Source organism: Hirundo rustica, chromosome 15, assembly GCF_015227805.2.
Source record: "Hirundo rustica isolate bHirRus1 chromosome 15, bHirRus1.pri.v3, whole genome shotgun sequence".
NCBI classification, from domain to species: Eukaryota; Metazoa; Chordata; class Aves; order Passeriformes; family Hirundinidae; genus Hirundo; species Hirundo rustica.
In genome coordinates, this window is record NC_053464.1 from 2289333 (window position 1) to 2312603 (window position 23271).

The 23271-nt window shown below is 44.2% G+C and overlaps 1 protein-coding gene across 2 annotated transcripts in view; it reads left to right on the forward strand.

The window, feature by feature from the left end:
• ADCY9 (adenylate cyclase 9) overlaps positions 1-23271 on the forward strand; it is a 90660-nt gene that overhangs the window by 24849 nt on the left and 42540 nt on the right. For both annotated transcript variants that reach the window (XM_040078716.2, XM_040078717.2), the window contains exon 2: positions 19729-19901. In XM_040078716.2, the coding sequence (XP_039934650.1) occupies positions 19729-19901 (173 nt within the window). The remainder of the gene's footprint in view (positions 1-19728; positions 19902-23271) is intronic.

A 23271-nucleotide genomic window follows, 5' to 3' on the forward strand; every position in this document is an offset into this window, starting at 1 on the left:
TCTCCAGACCGAACAATCCCTGTCCTCTCAGCCTTTTGCTTCTCTTAGCCCACCACAAGACTCACCACAAGCACTTTTTACCTTCTATTTTTTTCTAATGGTGCTTTTTTAGATCTCTTCTGCAGACTCACTTGCTGTGTTTTAAGCATATTCACATACTTTGGTCCACGTGGCTGTTTGGAAACAAACTACTCAAAACTCATTTAGGTAGTAGCTGTAAGCAGCACTTTTAAATCCCAGTTCACATTTTATTGCAGTTTGTAAATCCATCAGTAACGGATCCGAAATACTCTTCAGGTATTCCGGATATGGTACAGTCAGGTATTTAGGGTGTTTGCTTTAGGTTTATTCCCTTTTCAGTTCCAAAAAAGCTAGATTTTTTTTTTTTTTCTCCTCATAGTACTGCTCATCATCCAAGTGTTTGAATGCTGGAGGTGAGAGTTCCTCCCTAATCTCAGAGCTCAGGAAGGACCAGCTCTCCTCCTGAGGTAGGGATTACTGATTTGACTTCTGTAAATCATACATATTTCTGTCTTTAGCAGCATTACCTCCAATACATTTGTACAGTTTATAAAGCTTTAATCCCAATGTTGTACAGGTTGTATGTAGTTGATTCTTATCACACAGTGTTATCTTGAGCAAATATTTAATTTCTTTAATCTCCCCAGAAACGCGAAGTGCTAATTTATGATGCAGTTGCATTCAGGTTAAATCTTAATTTCGTGTGTGTATCACTTAACAGATGCTCTGGGGAATTAAGACTCCTATAATTAGGTTTGACATATGTTTTCATGCGAGGTGAAATAGTTTGCATGCTTCTAGAATAAATATTGACTGCAGCCTGGATTTATAATCCCAGTAAACAATTGGACATGTGCTGGGAGCCCTCCATGCCAAGTGTAAGCTGTGGCTTTGGGAGCATGGACCCTTGTGATTCCAAAATATTGAGTCCTTCCTAATGGCCTTTTTTTTGTTGTTGTTTTTGCTCCAAAAAAGGGCAAGATCAAAGTGCAGTCTGTTCTTTCCTGCCCTTCTAGATATACAAAACAGCTGCAAAGCACAATCAGCTATTGTAGTGATATGTGCCCCAGGTCTATAAATAGATGGAGAGCTGCAGGCTTGAGCTGTGCTGCTGCAGAGGCCAGGGGATTTTTGCTTGGGGTTACTAAACATTCCCTTGCTTGTTTGTGGTTTAGAACCATCATATTCTGAGGCTGCTATGTATAATTGAATTGGAATTCAAAAGGATTTTGCCGTGGAAGCTTTATGTGACTTTGCTGTTTGCATTTTCTCCTTCCTTTTTTTTTTATTTTTTCTCCCCCAACGCACAACAATTTTGCAGCTTTCTAAAGGAAGCCAATTCCAACACAATAATTAATTTGCTCACTCCAAAAAAAAAAAAAGCTGTGATGTACAGCCCTAGTGGGAAGTTTGCAGGGGCACGTATGGAGAGTGAGAATCGGAACCACGTTTCATTAAATTGTGGTCTGGCCTCTCCTCCAGCCTGGAAACGTGGAGCGCAACACTTGGTAAGAGCTTTGTGTTCTCCTGAGCTGGGAGGTGGGTGGCTGTGTGAGTACGCTCTGCCTCCTGTGCAGGAGGGATCAAATCTGCATGGCAGAGCCAGAGCTGGCAGAGCCAGAGCTGGCAGAGCTGTTCCCAGATTTTTTTTTTTTTTTTTTTTTTTTTTTTTTTTTTTTTTTTTTTTTTTTTTTTTTTTTTTAAATTCAGTATGCTGCATATTTTTTGTTCATTATGTTAACTCGGAAGAGCTGTTGAGAGTGTGCAAGGTAAGGACTTGTTAGATGATGAGAGAAAAATTAGTGTGTTTGGCAGATGTGAGGTGTTGGAGATAATTTGGGATTTGAGTATCCAGGAGGTGGCTGGAGCTGCTGCTGGCAGAGGTGAAGCAGACTTTAAACTGCTCATCTCTTTTCCAAGCTCTCTTTTCCTGGAAAAGCTATTGATGCCCATTCCATTTCAACAACATTAGCACCTCACAGTATCAGAACTGCTGTCCTGCTTTAAATTTAAATGAGAGGGAAGGATAAAAATAACTCCTTTGGCATTTCACATGGGTACTTTTCAGCTGTAACCTTCATGCTTTGAGTCAGGTGAACCAGTTCACCTCTTGAGTATTTCTCCTTTCAACAACAGAACCTGAAAATTGGATTTACCACGGTGGATCAGGAGGTCTTGCCCCACACAGGCATCTCACTGATGGTGCATAAATGCAATCTCAGTATATGTGGTCAGTGTTTTCCAAGGCCATGTGAGGTTATGGTTGGAAATTCCTCATAACAGAGCATGAATTTCTAATGTCTAACCTATTTGTTTCTGAAGAAATAGCAATAAGAAAGTTGAAGAAAAAATGTTGAAAAGGTTGAAATCTCAACTGAAAAAAATTCATATTTACCTGAATTCAAAAAATTCACCTAATATGACTTTTCTCTGTGAAAATTTGAGCATGAAATGGAGTTTTAAAATCAAGTGTGACAAAAACTTGGAAAACTTCTTCTGCCTATGTGTTCTGCTGCATCGGTGACAGTGTAAACCAGACAGGCACGCAGCAGATCTTGGAGACAAATCAAACTTTTCCTGTAGTTTTGTGTGTGGCAGCCATTTGATTTCCATTTGGTTTGTTTAAACAGCATGATGCAGGTTGTTGAGGGACCTCTGAAGGTGTCTTGCCTGAGCTTGGGCCCAAAAGAGGTTCAGAGCTGGGTTTTTGTCATCTCTCCCACAGTAACTTGTCATCATATCCTGTCCTGGTGCTGTGCTCCTCTGTGGAGAGCCTGGCTCTCCTCCTGCCCTGTTAGGTGGTTGTAGCTTTCTCCTCTCAAAGCTCCCAAAACCCATCTCTGTCCTCACACATCGAGTGTTTCAGCCCCCTGATCATCATGAGGGTCCTCTCTGGTGTCACCCCAGTGCATCAGCTGCATCTCTGGGGAGCCCAGAGCTGGAGGTGGCTTTCCAGCGCTGTTCTGAGTGCTCACTGGGATCTCTCAGTGCTGAGGTCTCTGAAGAGCAGCATGGTCTGTTGGGCTGGTGACGCAGTTTGTCATGGTGTCCTGTCCCCCTCAGTTTGGTATTGGCTGTGCACTCAGTAGTGACATCAAGTTGTCATCTTACTCAGCCTGAGATCTGCAAACCGAGGAGCTGTCACTCTGTGTGGCGAAGAGCCAGAACAAACCTGTGTGCAGCACTCGGTGACGAAAACTCCACCTGAGAGACCCCAGCACCTCATCAGCTTCAAGCAAACAAACGTTTCTAAAGCACAGCAGAACGAGGGGGGAGAGTGCCAAACCTTGCTCTTAGACCTTGCTTTCTCCTTCACAAGGGGAGAGGATCTGTTTCTCCAGAACCACTGAGGCTCATCTGTGTGAAGGCAAACACAGTGGGAGAGGCTGAGGGAGAAAATCAGCCTCCTTCCCACAGATTGCACTGAGGATTTTAGCTGCTTTGGGAAGACTTGGGCTCTTCCTTGGCATAGATTATAGTTTAGTCCCTCTTTTTCAGGAGAAACATTTCAAAATGTAACTACAAGATGGATTCCATCTCTTCTCGTTGGAATGAAACAGAGGGAATAAAAACTTGCAGAGACAGAGATGTGCAGAGGATCCATCTGGTTACACACAAAAGTAGAGAGAGGGAGGGAAAGGAGCATCTTTTGTTTTTACTTCTAGCCAGGGGGTTCCTGTGGGAGGCCCAGCAGGATGTGTGTTCCTCAGCTGGGCACATCCCTGGGTGCCCAAGGAGATACCATCCATTGAGAGAGTCCAGGAGCAGCACAGGTTTCACACCAAAATAACAGGTTCAGGCTTCAGTGAGCACAACTTTGGGGGGTTTTTTTAATTATCTTTTTTACCCCCAGGCTTCTGTGCTTGCTGGTTTGCCTGGGAGAGAAAGTGCAGCTTCCCTGAATGTGTGCACGATCCAGGTCCAGCAGAAAAGACAAATGCTTTGCTTGTGCTGTGGTGCTAATGGGAGAGCAGACTTCAAATAATCAGTTTTCCTCTAAAGTAAACAACTTCTATGCTTCTGACAGGAAAGATGAAAAGCATACCTCCTTTTAAAACCAGACCTTGCTCCTTAACACTGTGGCAGCTTTATAAATAAAAAAGGAAAATTAAAACTACTGTATAGGCTTTGTATGAGAAATTCTTTCTAGGAAATACTGTACAAATTCTATTTTCTGTATATTCTGTGTATTCTGCAGAGGACACCCAGCTGTTTTGTAGTGCCTTGGGTAAATGGCTGTGACTTTGTGGAGCCCTCCAGTAACTATTAGAAAAGTATTTCCTTTCTCACTTTAAAGTTTATACAGTTCCATTCCAGTTTCCCAGGCAAAGTCTCAGTTGAAATTCCAGTGGCACGGATCAATGAGAAATTAAAATGTCCTTTCTTGGACATCTAGGAAGCTAACTGGAAAAAAAGACATTAAATGACAAGTTTAGCACAAAGAAATTTGGTATAGGTTGGGTTTTGTGCTCTGAAGGAAGATAATGCTCTTCATTTTGAAGCTTCTTTTTCCTGAGAGCCATGAGCAGAGGTTTCCAGCCTAGGGAAGTATCCAAAGTGGAGCAAACCCCATTGTATTAACAATGTGTATTTCCATGTTTGTGTGTATCATAATATACTTCCCGTTCTGATTTTCCTGGTGTTTCTGAGATACCTTATGATGATGCTTTTTAAGGGAGAAGAATCTCTTGCTTATGATACCCGCAGCACTGATGTGTCTTCCTTTATATTAAAAATTCTTTTTTACAACGTGTTTCTTCACTTGTTGAAAAGTGTTAAACAAGTTTGTAAATCAAACTTTTTAAACTTAATTGTTTGGGATGGTACTTTTTATTTTGACATCAAATTAATCTATAATTTGTCTATTTGTCTGTGGTGGTTAAGGAAGGAAAGTGTGCAAGAGCAACAGGACAAGTGAAATGAAGTTAGAAATCCACTCAGGAGGGCAAAATGTCCATAAGGAGCAGAGATCTCATTGTACACAAAAGTGATGTGAAAACTTAGACTGGATTTTGGTGTTGGTAACAGGGATGGAGTGTCCAAGCTGTGAGCTCACCTGTAAATCATGCCCTCTGTTTAAAACCATTCCGTGATATCGGTGTCTTTAATTTCAGTTTCCTTGAGGGAAGACATTGCAAATCAAATGGGGATTTTAGCACTGTAATTTTTTTCTGCTTTTTTACTTTGCACCTCTGAGGTGTGCAGCTGCCTTGCTGTACACTAGATAAATTGTTGCTTCTAAACCAGCAAGAGCTCATACTGGTTAGCTCATGGTCATGCTGAGAAATGTCAAAAGTTGGTTATAAAATCCACCCTTTACATAAAATAGTTTACACAAGTGTGAGGGCAACAAAAAGTTTATTCTGTTTCTCATTCAAACAAGTTGTCTCAAATACTTTTGAAAAAAAGAATTGCTTGTTATCAGATTAAAAAACCCACACTTTTTAAGATGAGTAAGCTAAAACCACTGTGATTCATCGTGTTTATGAGAAACCTTGATCCCTAACCTCAGGGAGAGAGTAATCCCACAAAGTACTTCATTCTTCATTGAGGAATTTTGTTTTTGAATGCTTAAATCTTCAAATAAGCTGTGAAAGACTTTGTTAGGCAAGTGATTCTGTGGAAGTACAAAGGAATTGGGCTATGGAGTTGTCTCTTCCAATTCTGGCAGAGTTGTGGCAGCAAATGGCAACGGTATGAGAGAGGCAAATGCAGAGGTTAAAGAAATATTTAGACTTTGTTGGATTTCTTTCAGTTTTGCTAAGTACAGCCAAGAGCTTTTTTTTGTTTGATGGGGAAGGGGGCATTTCCTTTGTTTCTGTGCTTTCTCTTGATATTCAGTCTTTAGGTTGGTTGGTGGGGTTTTTTTGGTGTGGGTTTTTTTGTTGCTGTTGTTGGTTGGTTGGTTTTTTGTGTGGGTTTTTTTCTTGTTGTTTTTTTTTTTTTTTTCCTAAAGGCTGCAAATAAATAGGTTGTTTTCACAACAGTCTTCTTCTGGAGACCTGTAATCTTTACTTTGCCCAGTGCCTTCTATACCTCAAAGTGGTTTAGAATAACTCCACATCTCAATGAGAAGGGATGTAAGTTACACAGGGGGAGCACAAAGCCCCAAAAATCAAGCTGGGGGGACTGATCCCTAATTTCCATGGATCCCATAAATCCTGTTTATTGCCCTTGCAGGGCTGCTCTCTTGCTGAGTGCTGTAACCCCCTTTGCAGGGGCTGGCAAGAGAAACCAGACCTCTGTGATGATCTCTTGGTTTAATTCTCAGCTTGAACTTCCAGGTGGAGGGTGATGCAGGAATTTGCTTGGACCAAAGTAAGTTTGCATACCAGAAACTTTCTGTCAATAAACCCGATATCGTTCAACCGTAGAGAAAGCTTCCCTAAGAATAATTTTTTCCCCCATTTCTTTCCAAGATGTGAAGTATTCGGCGTATCACAAAACTACTGTCTCTTATGTGAGTTTATCAACAGATTACGCAGGGTGGTTCTCTATATCGCATGCAAGCACAGCAGAAACATTATTTATATTGTATTTGTGTAGATAGGAGATGCCTTTTCCTAAGGTCTGGGAGATGGCTGAGTCAGTTCTCCAGGAAGATTGACTGGAGCAGATAGGGGGTCACTTGGTTTTTTGAGAGGAGATGAGTTTCCTCAGTGAACTATCTATTTATACCAGCTCAGAGCCCACTGATTTTTCACCCCCGTTGTTTTTGCATTCCAGATACATTCCTGCACTCCCCAGTAATAACTTCTAGCCCGAGGGTTTGAAATGTAATCAGCTAGTTATTAGTACAAAGTCTGAGAATGTTTTTGCAAAGGATGAAGAAATCAAATCTGGGCCATGAGCTGACAGAGGAGTTGGTTGTTGGGGGCTTGCTCTGGTATGAAGGAGGCTGCCAGGGCTGGTCCAAGTGCAGAGAATAATAATAGATGATTTATAGATTATTCAAACCTTGGAGAAACAGAAATGCTGATTTTACCTGTGTCTGGTTTATGTCACTTGAAGGACTTTTACTTGCTTGTCTGGTGGTGCTGGTATCTCCTTCACCCTTGAAAATAGGTTTGAGTATCAGCACTGGGCAGATTTGCTGCTGGGAGTGTCGGGGTGGACTAATTTCAGAAGAGCCAATAGAACGTTTCAATGGATGTGCATTTGGAGAATGTTTCTTTAACTGCATGTTATTTAATGTCATTCCCACTGGATAGATTTAGTGACATGTTATAATGGTGATCAGCCAAGTCTGTTGGGTAGCAAGTGACAAATCTCTGTATCTGTGTCATTGGGTGTTCATTTGGATGCATGAAAGAATTCATTACCTATGTTATGTGCTTTATGGGCATGAATCACGTTATAATCCATCATGCTATGTTATTTGGTGAAGTACATGCTGCTGCAGGTTTACCTGTGGTCACCACACATGGTTTGCAGCTTGGCAGGAGATATCTGTGTTAGCTCTGATGACTCCTGCCCCAGGTGTTTGGCTCCTCTATGTTGGCACCTTTGAGGGATGGGCTGAAACCCCTCAACACCTTACTTGTATGACAGAGAATTTGTTTTCTGTCCTTGCAGTTTTGCGAGGTGGGGGATGTCATCACCCTTTTTGCCCGTCGTGTTGTTTTCCAGAAATTAGAGATGCTGTGAACTCCATTAGGCAGTGATCCAGCAGGAGAGAGCAGTAGATGTCCTAGAAGATCAAGAGCATATTGGAACTGGTCTAGTGAAGGTGTCCCTGCTCATGACAGGGAGGCTATTGGAACTAGATGGGTTTTAAGGTGCCTTCCAACCCAAACTATTCCACGTTTCTGTGATTCTTCGTTGCGGTGCTTTCCTGACTCCTTGGAGTTTGGGTGCTTCGGCACACTTAGAGGCCAGAGCCTGAGGAGCACGAGCTGGAAACCCCTGGAGATGGAATCAGCTGTTGGACAAGACTCTTCCAGTAAAGAGCTGGTCGTGTCTTTCCCATCACGCTGCCCCAGCCAAGAGCTCAGTGTCCTTTTCACCGGGTGGCAGGGCTGTCCTGCAGCCAGCCATCGCGGCAGCCCCATGGCCTTGAGCGCCTGCTCCATGTGTAGCAACACGGGATCCATCTCCAGGATGGCTTTAGTGCCATCTGGGTGAAAGAGATCCGTGCTGTGGATCCGACCTGGCGCCTGAAACCGCGGCTGCCGTGCAAACAGGGACGTTCAAATGCGGCCGCTCAGGACTGGAGGTCGCCTCGGTGTTGTACTCTGAGGAAATGGAAGGAATGTCAGAAACGTTTTGACTGTGTGAATAAACATAGTTCTGGCAATATTTCCTTTTTAACCTTGTTTTTGGACTTTCAAATGGTTTTTATTTTGGGGAATTATTACTTGTTTACAGTTTTACCTAAGGAGGGGGATAAACTGAAAAGCTGATCCTCTGCTTAGGGAAGACACAACACTCAGTAGCTGTTCTGAAAAGAGCAGTGGCTCTGAAATAAATCTTACTTTGAGCTAGAAACACTGCAAGTACTCAGTGGCTGAAGCTTGCCAGTTAAAATAGAGCTGTGTAGTGATACATACTTAGGTGGTGGCTGCTCTTGGGAGTTTCTTCTTCACCACCTCACCGGTGTTTATACCACTGTGAGATATTGTTATTCTGAAGTGCCTCCTGCAGCAGTTTTATTTGCATTAGCTTTATTTTTCAGTACTGAATTAGTAACCATTTAAAGCTGTCAACCACATGTAAACAAGCGGTGCGTAAGTTATGAATAACAACTTACCTGGAATTACAACTGCCTGTTTGGATTGCACAAGGCTCAGCGCCGGGGGAGTTGTGAAATGACTGAATTCACTACTGCAACATTATTTCTGTTTGTCTGGGTTCTTGCAGCCAATTTGAATAAATACCCTGGTGCTCACATGATTCCTGCAGCCGGCGGTCCTGGGGGGGCATTGCTGGCTTCCCAAATGTTGGAATATGCGTGCTCGGCTCCAGCCCGTGTGATGAGCAACATTTTTTTGCAGGCTCTGTCAAAGCTGTGCTTGCTCACTGGGTAACTCATCAGTTCTCAGTCCAAAGAGGGGGAAGAAACACCATTATTAACTGATCTAATAATAAATTGTATTGAACAAGCATTTGATACAAACATTAACTCTTCAAACTGTGCTGGTAGGCTCTGACAGCAGGTGGAAAAAATAGTTGTAGAGTTGTGGAATGGTTTGGGTTGCAAGGGACCTTAAAGCTCATCTTGTTCTCTGTATATGCCATGGGCAGGGATGCCTGCCACTATCCCAGGCTGCTCCAAGCCCTGTCCTGGCCTTGGACACTTCCAGGCATCCAGGGGCAGCCACAGCCAGTGCCTCCTCACCCTCCCAGGGAACAATTCCTTCCCAATATCCCATCTGACCCTGCCCTTCTGTGACAGTGGGAGGCCATTCCCTCTTGTCCTGTCGCTCCAGGCCCTTGTCCGGAGTCTCTCTCATCTTCCTTACAGGTTCCCTTCAGCTCCTGGAAGGCCACATTTAGGTCACCCAAAAGGTTTTCTTCTCCAGGCAAAACAATGCCCATTCCCCCAGGCTTTCCTCAAAGAGAGCTGCTCATCCCTTTGATCACCTTGGTGACCTCCTCAGGACTCACTCCCCACAGGTGAACATCCTTCCTGTGCTGGTAGACCTTTTTCTTTACTTTGAACACTGATACACAGATATATTCACGCTTTTAAAAAACCCTCTATTTTTTAATGCAGGAATTATCTAAGATACGCAGATTAACATCTTTTAATTTGATCCCTTAAGGGCAAACCTTTTATGTTCTCTGAATATGTCTTAAGGCTAATCAAGCTAATGAATTGTTGTCCAGGGTAACAGCATGGAAGGCACTTGTGTGCCCCATGCAGAGCCCACCAGCTTTGCACATGGATTTGAACTGATTTGTGTTTTACTTCCCTGCGAGTCCCTGGAGCACAAGGGCAGTGCCATCCCGTGGGATTGCCCTGGTCCCGATAAAACGCTGATTTAGCGTGTCACATCCAGCTACCTGCATTATGCAAGAGGGAAAGAATTCGCCTGATCCTAGTCCTGTCAACACAAAGAGATTGCAGCAGTATAACAAAACAGGCTTCTAAGGTCTTGTTTAAATTGAATCTGGATTCTATTAAAAAGTGTTGGTCCGGAGGGCCACAATAGCTCACTCGGTTACCATGGGCCGAGCAGGCTGTGGTTGCATCAGTCTATTGTTTTTTATTGGAATCCTCTCTTCCACCCTGCACGTTTGTTATTCATCAATTCTAAAATACCAGTCAAAAAGATAGGTGGCATCCTGTGGTCTGAAGTGGAATTTTCCTGGGTGGGATTTCTAATAAGCTTCTAACTGCTTTCACTCTAGCCTCGCCTTTTTTTGTTTAAAATGAATAAATTCCCGTTCTTGAGAGCCTGGAGCTAAGAAAACTTGTACCTAGAGCCTCTCTTTGATTTCTTTTTAATTCTGCCTGTGTGTAGCAGAGGCTGGTGCAGCCATCCATAGTTCCTGAGGTATGCCAGCTACTGTGTGGGAAGAAAATGTAATATATATGATGTCTTTCTGGGATGTTTGTGGCTTTGTATAATTGTCCTGTCTAGAGCAGTGGAATTTTTGTTGAGAAATCCGTATCTGTCCATAGATCTCTGGTTTATAACACTGCTGTTTAAATAGACTGTTTGAAGTCCTTGCCTTGGAGATATCTCCTGTGCTGTGTTCAGATTGCTTGTTTCCCTCCCACAGTAGTTTTAAGTTGGAAATGCTTTTTTGTTTATAATAAAAGGAAGTTCTGAAAGTGTATTCTACGTATCCCAAAGGATTGCTGCACTCTTTGGGCGATGTGGAACGTCAGAACTTCCCACTTGTGCAGATTCACCAGGGAAACATAGATCCTGCCCAAAAGCTTGGATTGAAGGGGCAGTACGGGGAGCTATTCCCAGAGGAATATTCCTCTGTCATCCTGCTGCCTTTCGTGCCGTTACTATGCAGCAGGAATTCCATGTAAGGACAGGGATGGATGGATGGATTTGTGTCATGGAGGAGCTCCGGGGGCTGATCTTGGCCCTGTGTTTGACATCGTGGAGCTGTTGGGGTTGGTTATAGCCTTGGCTGTCTGGTTTTGGACTCTGAGGTACCTTCCTGTCAGTGATGAGAGGGGAGAAAAAACTCCAAACCCACATTTACATCCTGAACAAGAAACTGGAAGCAGAAGACTCTAATGTCTTCAAAAGACTTCACAGTGTTGTGACCGTATAATTTTCCTTGAAGCACAGAGTCCTGAGCCTGCCAAAACAGGCATGTTGTGTGTGTAAAGTGTATTTACATCTGCTTTACATCACTGCAGCCACACCCACAGGCTCCCAGTTTGCAGTGGGTGCAGCAGGGAGCTGGGCAGTGCTGGAGGGTGGCTGCACTGGGGCTGAGGCTCTCGGTCTCCGTCCCTGCTGCTCCTTTGCTTCTGCTCTTCCACCTCTGCAGTCTCCTCCCCCCTGGCACCTCATTCCAGCAGTGAAGAAAATGATGACTTCTGAAGGGGCTATATCTTTATTAGATTCGGTTTTTAATTCATTATTATTTTTATTTCCAGGAAAGGCATTCTGTGGGAGGGATATAATAATTTTTGAAGTGTTTGGAACCCCCTGCAAGTGCCGTGCCCTCATGTGCTTGGGTGACTCGTGCTTTGGCACCTGCATTGTTCAAACATTTCTCTTACCATGCTTATTCCTTTCCAGGTGTTAAAATTAACACAGAGGACCAAGGGGTTGTCAATAAATGTGAAAAATAATGTCAGTAAAATAATAGCAGATGCCTTTTCAGGCATGGGATTGCATCACGGAATTTGTTTTCGTGACCAAGACTGCAGGAGAGTTTACAGGAGAGCTGAGGAGCACTGTCAGTAAAAGCCAGTTACCAGTTAATTATCTTTACCAGTTAATCCCCAATATCCTAGACCTGGAATTAGGGCCTCTTTTTAGCTTTAAATGTAGGAACATCTTATATCTCCTAGGTTTTGTGACCCTTAGGATAGAGAGAAACTCTTCTCTGCAGCATGTTAGTAAATTTGCTGGACTTCAAGCTTCCCTTGCGGAACACACTGTTGCCCCTGGCAAGGCTGCAAAATCCCAGACTTACCTTTCCTCAAACCTGCTTTTCTCTGCTATTAAGGTGACAAGCTGTGAGCTGTACTGAGGTGAAAAAATGAATTAAAAACCCACAGTCATTGCGGAGAACAGGCTCATCTGCTGTTGGCTCTCAGGTCAGAGGCGCCTGGGCACTAGCAGCATGAGTATAGCTGAACGTAAATCAGAGCAGTTGTAAAGCCCAGTGTAGGGATCAGCCTCTCTTCAGCCTGTCTTTCATCTGCCAGGAGAGTTTATATATATATTTCTGAGCCAGCAGTGGCAGCTGGACTGGTGTGTTTGAGCTGTGTTTGTGCTGGGTTTGCCCAGGCCTTTTTCTCCTGTGTTTTTTCTTTGGCTGGGTTATTTTCTCTCACCCAGGTGAGAAGAAGATAAAAGAGATTGAAGAAGGATAGACCACCAGCCTGCAACTTCCTTTCTGCAGCTTAGTTATGAATGTAAATTGTGGGTTTGGGTCCAGGGTTCCCCACTTAAAGCTGGCAGATGTTGAATACCAAAATAACACGTGTTGTTGATCAGCGTTTTCCAAGCCCACTGTTGTCTGTTAGATGATCAAAAGATCAAAAATAAGTATTTTACTAAACAAAGGAGGCATAAGGAAAACAGCAGTTTTCCATAATACAGAAGATGCCTCTGGTTTCTCTGGCTCTTTGCAGTTCTTCCTTGGAGATTATGAGGATAGGTTTGGGGTTTTGGTTTTTTGAGTTTCTTTTGTCTTTTCAGTCTGTAAAGTTCTGTTTCTTATTATCATTGTTTCTGCTTTCCAGAGACCTAAGATAGCAAGTTGGCTCAGAAATTCTCTTTCTCATTTTAGCCACAGGAAGTGGTATTCCATACAAAGTACTTTTCCAGGTAGGCTTGTTTGGATTCCAGGTGTTTTGGGGTTACGTGCTTTTGTTTGCACTGAGCTGGAAGTGGTTTCTGTGGCTTAGAGGGTGCGACTTGTTTCATTGCTTTGCAGGTTGGGTGAAAATAAATTTAATTTTTATAGGGTCATCAGTGTCCTTTTGTACAGTCCTGCAGTGCGAGCTACACAAAGCCTGTTGGTATAAAAGACAGTAGGGTGATTCTGGCTTCCAGCTTTATCACTGAAATGTATGAAGATAAAAAGCTGGAATTCACATGCGATCCTTAGGAGTATTTTTAGGGCTTTAAAATTGAAAAAAAAAAAAAGAAAAAGCCAAACAAAAAACCTTATTTTTTTTTTTCCATGTCATTCTGCACAGCCTTTATCAAAGCAGTTGGATGCATTGTGTTTTCCTATACTGGTGCTTTTTCAAGAATTGATATGATGATGTTGGGGTCCTTAGGGTGTATTTGATGAAGTGTTCAGCAAATGGCTGTGTATGATGTTAACACACCCCATACATTGTGCAGGAGTAGAAATAGGCAAGCATTTTAAGGAGTTATAAGAATTAACATAAAAACTTCATTAATTGTGTGTGAAGAAAGCAGCTGCCTTTGGCTGGCAGGGCCCAGCTTTAAGCATGAGGAGGACAAGGAGAAGGGACCGAGCAGGGCAGGACAGGGCTCCCGGTGCCCTCTGTCAGTGACTGTCCCGGGCCAAGGGACCGAGCAGGGCAGGACAGGGCTCCCGGTGCCCTCTGTCAGTGACCATCCAGCCCAAGGGACCAAGCAGGGCAGGACAGGGCTCCCGGTGCCCTCTGTCAGTGACCATCCAGCCCAAGGGACCGAGCAGGGCAGGACAGGGCTCTCGGTGCCCTCTGTCAGTGACCGTCCACCCAAGGGACCAAGCAGGGCAGGACAGGGCTCCCAGTGCCCTCTGTCAGTGACCATCCAGCCCAAGGGACCGAGCAGGGCAGGACAGGGCTCCCGGTGCCCTCTGTGAGTGACCATCCAGCCCAAGGGACCGAGCAGGGCAGGACAGGGCTCCCGGTGCCCTCTGTCAGTGACCATCCACCCAAGGGACCGAGCAGGGCAGGACAGGGCTCTCGGTGCCCTCTGTCAGTGACCATCCAGCCCAAGGGACCGAGCAGGGCAGGACAGGGCTCTCGGTGCCCTCTGTCAATGACCATCCAGCCCTGCAGCCCCGGCCGCTCCTGCTGGCTCTGAGCATCAGGCCAGCTGTGGGGGAGCACTCTGGGCTCTGGGGCTGCTCCTTGGGCCTGCAGTGAACATGAAGAGAGGAGCAATTGACAGAATCACAGAATCAGTTCGGTTGGAATAACCCTCCAAGGTCATCAAGTCAATCTGTGACCATCCCTCTTGTCAGCCACACGCTGAATGCCGTGTCCAGTCGTTTCTTGAAATATCTGGGGGTGGTGACTCCACCACCCTCCCAAGGGCCTGACAACCCATTCTCTGAAAAAAATTTCCCTAATTCCCAAACTAAACCTTGAGTAGTGACAAGACAGCAGGTTTTTGTTGTGGTGTAAAATCCCAGTTTCCAGTTCAGTAGATGAGCGTTGTGCTGGGAGGAAGGAAGACGTTTGTGTGAACTCCCTGTGCAAGTGGCTCTAATAAAGTGAGAAAACAGTCCCCATAAACACAGATTTGGCAACTGTTGAACTTTTAAGAATGAGGGAGAATATCTGAAAATCACCTCTAGATTCAGCAGCAGCTTGGACCCAAAGGATACTAAAGCTCCTGGACTGGTGGTATGTGCTATATTATTTCTTGCATGGACATTAGGTTAGTGCTGAAAAATCATTTGAGCTTTGACAAGAAAAAAACCAAAACAGCAGAGAAAAGTGAGATGCCAAAAAAAAGACTGCAATTAGAAGTAAATACATTGGTGGGATTTTTTGACTTACTGTTTGCCAATCATGTTACATTCCAGAAATCACGGTAATTATTTTACAGAACAAGTCAGTCTAATGAAATTGTTTAGCAGCACCTTTTATTGTGTGAGGCAACCTCACCATAGGTCTGTGTTTCCTTTCCCTAGAGTAGCAATGCCTGAATATCAGTATTTTCACTCCCAGGTTTTTGGTAAAGTGCAAAGATGTCTTTAAAAGGCTTGGAGAAAACTTTTTATTGTCTTTCTAAAGAGAGAAAGCAAAATGCTGATGGATTGCAGAGAAGCACCACCCAGAAATGAGTTACCCATCAGTTCAGAAAGGAGCTCAGACCAGGCCTGAGATATGATTAAATGGTTAAAGCATGGAGACTGCAGGGGAAATGATGGAAAGTTAAACAGTGAAAGAGCAGCATTAATATAAAGCTATTTGGCAAAAGGGGTTGTAATCAATACAGTTTGGGTTTTATTACATCAATATAAGGAGTATTGCTGTCTCCCAGCATCGAGGGCTGTGTACTGGCAAACACTTAATCAGAAGGGATGCTCACCTGTTAAAGTGCCCATACTGCAGCTAAAAAGGTGAAGTGATCCATGGAGGGAAGAACAGGGATATGTAAGAAAAGTGAGATTATATTTTGATTAAGTGAATCTATAAGGCTGTGACTGAAATATTGCTATTGTTTATTGGTGTTTTTTCAAATCGGTGCTGAGAAGGGTTTCAAAAGAATTTGAATGTCCTTGCACAGAGACATGGGAAGTATAAAGAAGTTTCCTAGGGAGAAAGAAGTTCTCCTGTCTCCTATCAACAGAGGAGTAAAAAGTTTCAGTTCCAGACGGGTGAAGCATCAAAAATTGAAACTTGAATATTTTGTTAGAGAATTCCATACCAGTATTTGTTTTAATCCCTCACCTCCTGTAGGAAAAGACATCCTGTCCTTAAGAGATGCATGGAGGCATGTTCCTCTCCTAATATAAAAACCAAATTAGATTGGAACAACAGCAACTTCGGACCTGAAGTCGTGAGGCTAAATGAGCTGAAAGGAAGGAATTACTGACTGAATTAAGGACTTGAAGGATCGGAACATCTTTCCTCTCCCTTTCCCTGTTCCTCCCCAGCAAGTAACTTCCCACAATTTACCTGGATTGCTTTTCCTCCGCAGGAAGCGCTGGGGCTGGGGATTCACTCCAGGGGCTCATCTGGGGATGGGCAGGGGGGACTCCAGCCTCTCCCCGTGCTCCTGAATTTCCCTTTGCTCCGCAGGCACCGGCTTTTCTCACGCCACCAGAACCTGGGGGAAGCCTGGGATGTTTATACACAGCCTTATTTATAATAACTCTTGTTTATTTTTGTGCGTAGGGAAAGTAGCTTGTGTGTGAGCACATGCATATGATTTTTTTGTTGTTGTTAGGAGTGTTTTTTAGTGGTTGGGGTGGTTTTCTGTTTTTATAAGCTCGGAGAAATGCCACACATCAAAGAAAGGCCATCTGAAGAAAGGAGCCAAGTACAGAGAGTCACTAATGCTTCTAAAATTCCACAGCAGTAGGACTAAGAAACCCACAGTTGTTCTATGAAGATCTCATCTGTTATTATTTTGTCAAAAATACACTTGACAAACACTGCCATGTCAATATTCAAAGTAGATGAATTCAGGCAATGAGTGTTTTGGCTCAGTTTTCAGGAGCTGTTATTCTTTGTAACGCTTACAGAATTTCAGACCTTGAAGAGCAGTGAAGGGAATGGTTTGTGTTCCTCAGAGAAACACAAGAGAGCTCATTTTTTTGGGTTTTTTTTTTTTTTGCCAAGGCAAAAAATACTACTCTGTTAAGTTGGTTTATTGGGGTTGTTGCAGCCTGTTCCCTGTCTTTGCTTCCAAGAGCCACCTCTGGAAAAAGCAGAATTGCAGGTTAAAGCTTGCCAGAGGACAGATTTGCTATCAGGCACTTTGAGGTTGTGCTTCAGCATTTATTTTGGATAAATTTTGGGGAAGGAAGTGAGTACAAGATTGATCTTGGCCTTTATAAATAGCACTACAAGCACCTCATATCACTTTCTGCATTGCCGTGTCTTGAGTTACTTCGTTGCGCAGCAACACACACCAAAAATTGCATTTTCACATAAAATAGCAGCTCCCCTATTTATTCATTCCTTTTTGTCATGTTACTTAATTGATTTGAATGTGCTGTTGTGAATGTTTTTCACTCCCTGCACTGCTTGTGTGGAAAATGACGGTGTTGGTTGTACTAATTCCCTGGAGATGTCGAGGGAGGAAGAACACTGTTCTCAACTGATGCATTTTAGTTTCACCAGTACAGTTCTACTCAATTAATGACTCTTTTTTATACCAAAATCTCTCAGACTCAGCCTAGGAGGTGCTTTGTGAAGTGTCGCAGAGTTCCAAGGAATACTGAAGCAAATGGAGTTTTCCCATCATAAGGATTTAATAACAAAGTATTAGCTAGACCATGTTGGTAAAGCTTTGTAAAGATGGAAGGTTTTTACACCTCTTCAAAGTAAAGCTTTCCAAAACTTTACAAAAATAACCCTTTTCTCCTTCTTGCTCTCCTGTTGGCTCCATGTGCAGGATATTGGTTTTTCTCTGTCCCAGTTCAAATTACCCCTTTGAGTAACGCTCCTTATGCAGGGATGTGGTGGGGCTGGGGAGCACAGGGAGGGAATAAAGAAATTTTTAGAGTCCTTGGGGCCAACAACCAAGCATTTTAGCCAGCTTTAAAGCTGGGGGGACAGAGTAGATGCTGTTGGTGTGCTGTGGGTTTGCTCTAGGGATGGAGAGGACAAGGTGGGGAGTGGGGTCTGCTTTCCCAAATCCATTTGCAATGTCTGGTGTGCCGTTGCCTTGCCCCCTTTTCCTGCGTTTGGAGCTCAAACTGGAGATAATTTTACTGCGTGCAACAGGATTGACAAAATAATTTTGATGCACAGCGCAGTAAGACATAAAAAGTGCCTTTTCAAAAGTGCAATAAACAGAGAAAATACGTTTGTTTAGGGGAAGAAAAAAAAAGAGGAATAATAGGAGTGGGGAAATCACTCCTGTTGCTTCAAGGTAGCTTTTAAAAATAGGAATAGTCAGTTAATGCTTCAGCCTTTACCACAGTAAACATATAATTGTGAGCTGATTGTGGTGAATTCCTCAAACAGCCCCCATCAGCAGAAGTCTGAAGGAGAGAGCCCGACATCTGGAAGCCAGCAGCAGTCAGGATTTTATTAAGCAGCACTGCCAAATAAAATCCGAGCACTACTATAAACGATATAAAAAGAAAGATTGGCTATGGCGTAACGTCCCCAAGATGCCAGCCCGGGTTTGGAGCTCTGTGTGAGAGCAGCAGAGCTTTCCCAGCAGCTTTGGAGCCCGAGGGGGACGTGCTGGGCAGGGCTGTGGCTTTCTGTGCTGCTTGTAGTGTTCAGGAGCTGAAGCTACGAGTGGAATAAAGAGGGAAACTGCAAAGTTGTTCTTAGTGTGCCTGAATTATTTTTATTGGAGAGGTTTTGGCCACGTACAGTCTGTGCTGTGTGTTACAGACCTAAAGCAAGGTTTATGGAATAGGATTTTCTGTCTGTGAAGGAGGTTATGAGAGAGTGTGACCTTATCACAGGGAGCAGGAGCCTGCCCTCTTCCACAGGCTGCAACTTGACACATTTATTTCCAGCGCTGGGGCTGTGGATGGAGCCAATTGCAGGGTCGATGGCAGTGACAGCCGTGTCTGGCTGCACTGGGAGCCAAGTGTCGGCGCAGGGAGGGGATGCAGAGCTGACCCAGATGGGACCCAGCAGCCATCCCAGGAGCCTGGGGCAGGAAGGGTTTGGGGCAGCATCCCCTGGGAATGTAAGCTCTGGCGCCACAGGAAGAGGAGCGCTTTGCCCTTCTGCACGCCGGTGCCCTCCACCCTTTTTGGGGGACATGGGTGGCTCTCACTGCTGAGCAGGACATTGCCCGTCCAGTGGCAATCAGATGAACTCCTGTGAATTCAGAAAGCAGTGATTAAGAGCTCCTTCTCAGGCTTTGTGTCTAGAAATAGCCCAGAACACTACAGTGCAAAGTTGAAAGAAGTAAAAAAAGTGATATGTTTAATGAAATTCCAATCTTTCATTTTTTGAGCAGGTTTTTTGATACAGCTCAGCTTGATACAACCTGCTATTTACCAGCCTGGCCTTTAATATTGGATCTGCTTTCCAATTATGCTTCAATTCATACACCAGTTGCAGAGGGCGTGTGTGGGTGTACGTGCGAGAGAGGGAGATTGATTTTGTTCTTTAAAAATGTGAAGTCTGCACTAACTATGAAAACCCATCAGAATTTCTAGCACTTAAATGCCATTTCCTTTCTCAATGTGCTACCAGCACTAAGTAATGTTCACAACATCTCTCTGGCAAGTGAAAGGAGTACATGCTGCTTTTTCAGAAGTAGAATATTAATACAGATATCAGTGAAAACCAGGCTGCAGATCCTTTCCAGAAGTAAAGAGTTAATGTGAAAGCTCAAATTACGACTTAGAAGCAAAATACATAAGGTCTTAGCCGTGTTTTTCAGAAGTACATGAGTGAAAATGGAATAAGGAGAGTACATGTTGCTGTGTGTCAGAGTCACGCTTGTGTCTGGAGCAGCAGATTTGGGTAACCCTCTTTGCCACCACTTTGCACAGAACATATTCGTATTCCTGGTTGTTTTCCCCAGCCAGTGTCTTTTTTGTGTGCTGCATCTCCGAGTCTTGGCAGTGCTGTGGTAGTCACCTTGTCTGAGAAGCCCAAAGGAGTGTTCTCTCTGTCTTTCTGTAGCTCTGACTGGTCATTTCTATTTCCTGTAGGTTTAAAGACCTATCTGATCTCAGGTCAGAAGGTGAAGGAGCCCCAGTGCAGCTGTTCTCAAGCGTTGCTTCCTGGCTTGGAGTCTGCAGACGGAGCCAGGACACCGGGAACGTCGTCAGCCGAGAGCTCCAGTGACCCGACCAAGACAACCAAAGCGGTGGAAAAACCCAAGGTGAGCTGTCCTCTCAAAGCCCAGCAGCAAGGATCTCTAAGCAGGGATGGGGAAACCTTCTGGGCTTGCTTATGCACTGCTTTACATATTTACATATGTATGGGTGTGTATACATACAGTGACAAAACAGAGTTGGAGGGAGGAAAAAATTACCAAGTCAAATGCCTCGCTCCCCATTTGGCAAACAGTCCATAAAATAAGGTGAGCACTTTTTAAAGGGGGTTTCAAATAAATTATTTCTATTTATATTTCAGGACTAAGAGGTCAGTGACGCTTTTTTAGTGGTCTGGATTTTGTGAGGGAGGAAGAATAGGATTTTTGCAGCTACTGTAACTTCTGTGATTTTCTGCTTTTGCTGCTTCTGCCGTTCCTCTGTTGTGAAGGTCATGTACCTGTGAGCCTTTTCATGAGGATTTAACCGACATCCCTGCAAAAGATAACTGGATTGTTTTTGTGATGGGAGAAAATGTTCTGGTGGGCTGCAAGATGGGTTTATCTGCCTGCTCTAGAAACCTATATCTGGAGCTGAGGGCAACGATTTATATGAATTCAGCTTGGAGGAATGATGACACTTTGTTATGTTCACACCTCTCACAAGATCTCTTGACAAGGAAATCTGTGAAACAATGTGTATTGCTTCAGAGCTTTGCTGTTACTCTCCATCTTCCATCTCAGAACAGATTTCCCAAACAACAGATGTCTATTCTCTCTTTTCATTTGTGCTAAGAATTCCTTCTCCTGGGCTGTCTGAGGTGGGCACAAATGTCAGAGCCAGGGGGGCATCTGCAGGTCCCTGTCTTTACACTTCAGTGTGGTCAGTCCTGGCTGGATCTATTCAGCACAGGTTTGAGACTCAGCTGACAGAGTTGATGTGGGGATAATTTTCGTGCTACTTCATTTTTACTGCTTCTCATTTTTTTCTGGATTAGGAGAGCATGAGTTTGCTCCCAGTTTAAAGATTTGAAGTAAAACCACTGGATTATGGGTGAGATCAGCTGTAGGGCTGACCCAGAGAGGTGGTCCAAAGTCGAGTGAGCTCCCTAGAGAGCAGGCCAGGCCTGTTTAACTACAGAAGGGAGCTGTAGCCATCTTTATCCCTCCCTAAAATATGCACTGAGTGTGGCTTGACAGCATCCAAGTTTCTGGTGATATGTTTCTATTCCTTCTCCTGTACAAGAAAGCATATATTTGGCATCCTGCTGGCACCAGCTTTCCAGCTCCCTCTTGCCTTTCAGTGAAGGCAATGGCAAATAAGGCAGGAAAATACATTTTAGAATTGGGGAGAGCTGTACAGATAAACCTGTGAGTGCTGCCCAGGGTGTGGTTGTGCAGAGGTCCAGGTGTGGCAGTGACAGAAATTCCTTCATTTCAGGCAGTGAAGGAAGAAGACTGTGCCAAGTGGAGCAGGATTGCTGAGCTGCCTGTGTGGAGCAGAAGGGAGAGAGGAGGGATGGAGCCAAGCAGTGAAGCTGTGGCTGCTGTTCTGAGAGACAGTGAGGATGCCTTGGGAATGTCAGACAGCAGAGGAGGCTGTGACTGAGGGCTGGAACTGCAGAGAAGGATGGGACTGACCCACCTGCAGCTGGGGCCTGATGACGTTGTTATGTACAAGCTTGGGGTGGTACTTGTCAAAATGACCCAGGGGCACAGTGAAGTCAGTGGTTAGGGATCAGCTCTGTTACGTGTTTTCTAAAGTGTGGGGTGGTTTACCTTGCAGGTACAGCTGCATCACTCTCCCTGAGCAGCTGGGACGTGATGTGGAACACATTGCTTTGTTCCTGGTGTTCTGCTCTGGGACTGTTGCTGGGTGTTGTTATTTAGAATATCCTGAGTGGAAGGGATTCATAAGGATCATCACAGTCCAGCTCCTGGCCCTTGAAATGTTTAATTGCTGAGTGAAAGTCTGTAGAGGGCAAAAGTACCAGCATGGCCGTGAGTGAGAGGAGGAGAAACTAAAAGAAGCTGCTCAGAGGAGCATCTTGGACAAGCAGCCAGCTCAGATTCAGCTGCCTTGGATACCCTGTTGTGCTACAGCTACTGCAGAGTTGGTATCTAGGGGTGCCTGGTTTTACTCATCATCCCAGCGCTGCAGCTCTGGCCAGGGGTTTCCCAAGTGGCCTCACAGCTGTGATTCCTGAGCCTGCCTTGCCCTGGTGAATTCTGGAGGAGCCCAGCCCCAGGTTTCCCTGAGATCCCATGAGTGGGGATCACGGAGCAGTGGTGTGAGCACTGCCTTAAAAACCTCTTCTGTGGCTGTAGTGGCAGCATGGCAGTGAGGAGCATCTTCACCTCTCCCAGCACAGCCAGGTCCATGGATTCCTGACTCCACAGCGTGCTCTTCAGGGTAATGTGCCCCAGCCTTCTCTCTGCTGGGGAGAATCACAGAATCCTGGGATAGTTTGGGTTGGAAGGACATTAAAGCCCATCTGGTTCCACCTCCTGCCACAGGCTGAGATACCTTCCACTAACCCAGGTTGCTCCAAGCCCCATCCAGCCTGGCTTTGGACACTTCCAGAGATGGGGAAACCACTGCTTCATTGGGCAAACTTGTGTCAATGTTTCACCACTCCCAGTGTAAAAATTTTCTTCCTTATATCGAATCTAAATTGCCCCCCTTTTGCTTTCAGTGTATATGTATATTAAAAAACCCACACAAGGTACGACTGCAGTTTGATCACAGATCATGCACAATTTTTGAGAAGGAGTGGGTTTCTTTTTTACAGCTTTGGAGTTCTTCGTGAGGGTTTTTTTAAAGCCTGCAGCTTGTTGGTAGGGTCTGGAGATAATAATTTGCAAAAGAATCATGACTTACATGCCGACTGTTTTAAATACAAAGCTGTAAATGGTGTCAGTGTAGGAGGAGATGACTCGAGCTCTGCAAAAGAGACTTAAGTAGGAGAGGCAAAATTACAGGCAAGTTGAAATATTTTTATTTTAAAGGGAATAAGTGGCTGTATTGGATGACTTTCACATTTGGGCTTCAGCGGATGTTCTAGAGGACAGGATCTGTAAAGGAAAGTCAGGAGGGAGAGTGCGACAGTAATTGATCCATGAAAGGAATTGTATTTCCTCCTCTGGTGTCTCTGTAGTTCATTTAACTGCAAACCTTGTTGCAGTTGGAATGTCAATAAGATGTGTTTACATTAATAAAATAGTGAACGCAGAGGGTAAGAACTGAGTAAATCTATAACAGCAGGTGGTTTTTTGAATGAAAACACTCTACCCTGCCTAAGTGGTTTTGGTATCAGTTTATCTTCCCTATCATCTTTTATGACACGCCTCACTTGACAGGGAATCATAAGCTGTTGTAAAAATGTTTTAATGATTGCTTGGTATGAAAACAGAAAGTCCTTTGCTTGTCTTGGTTTGC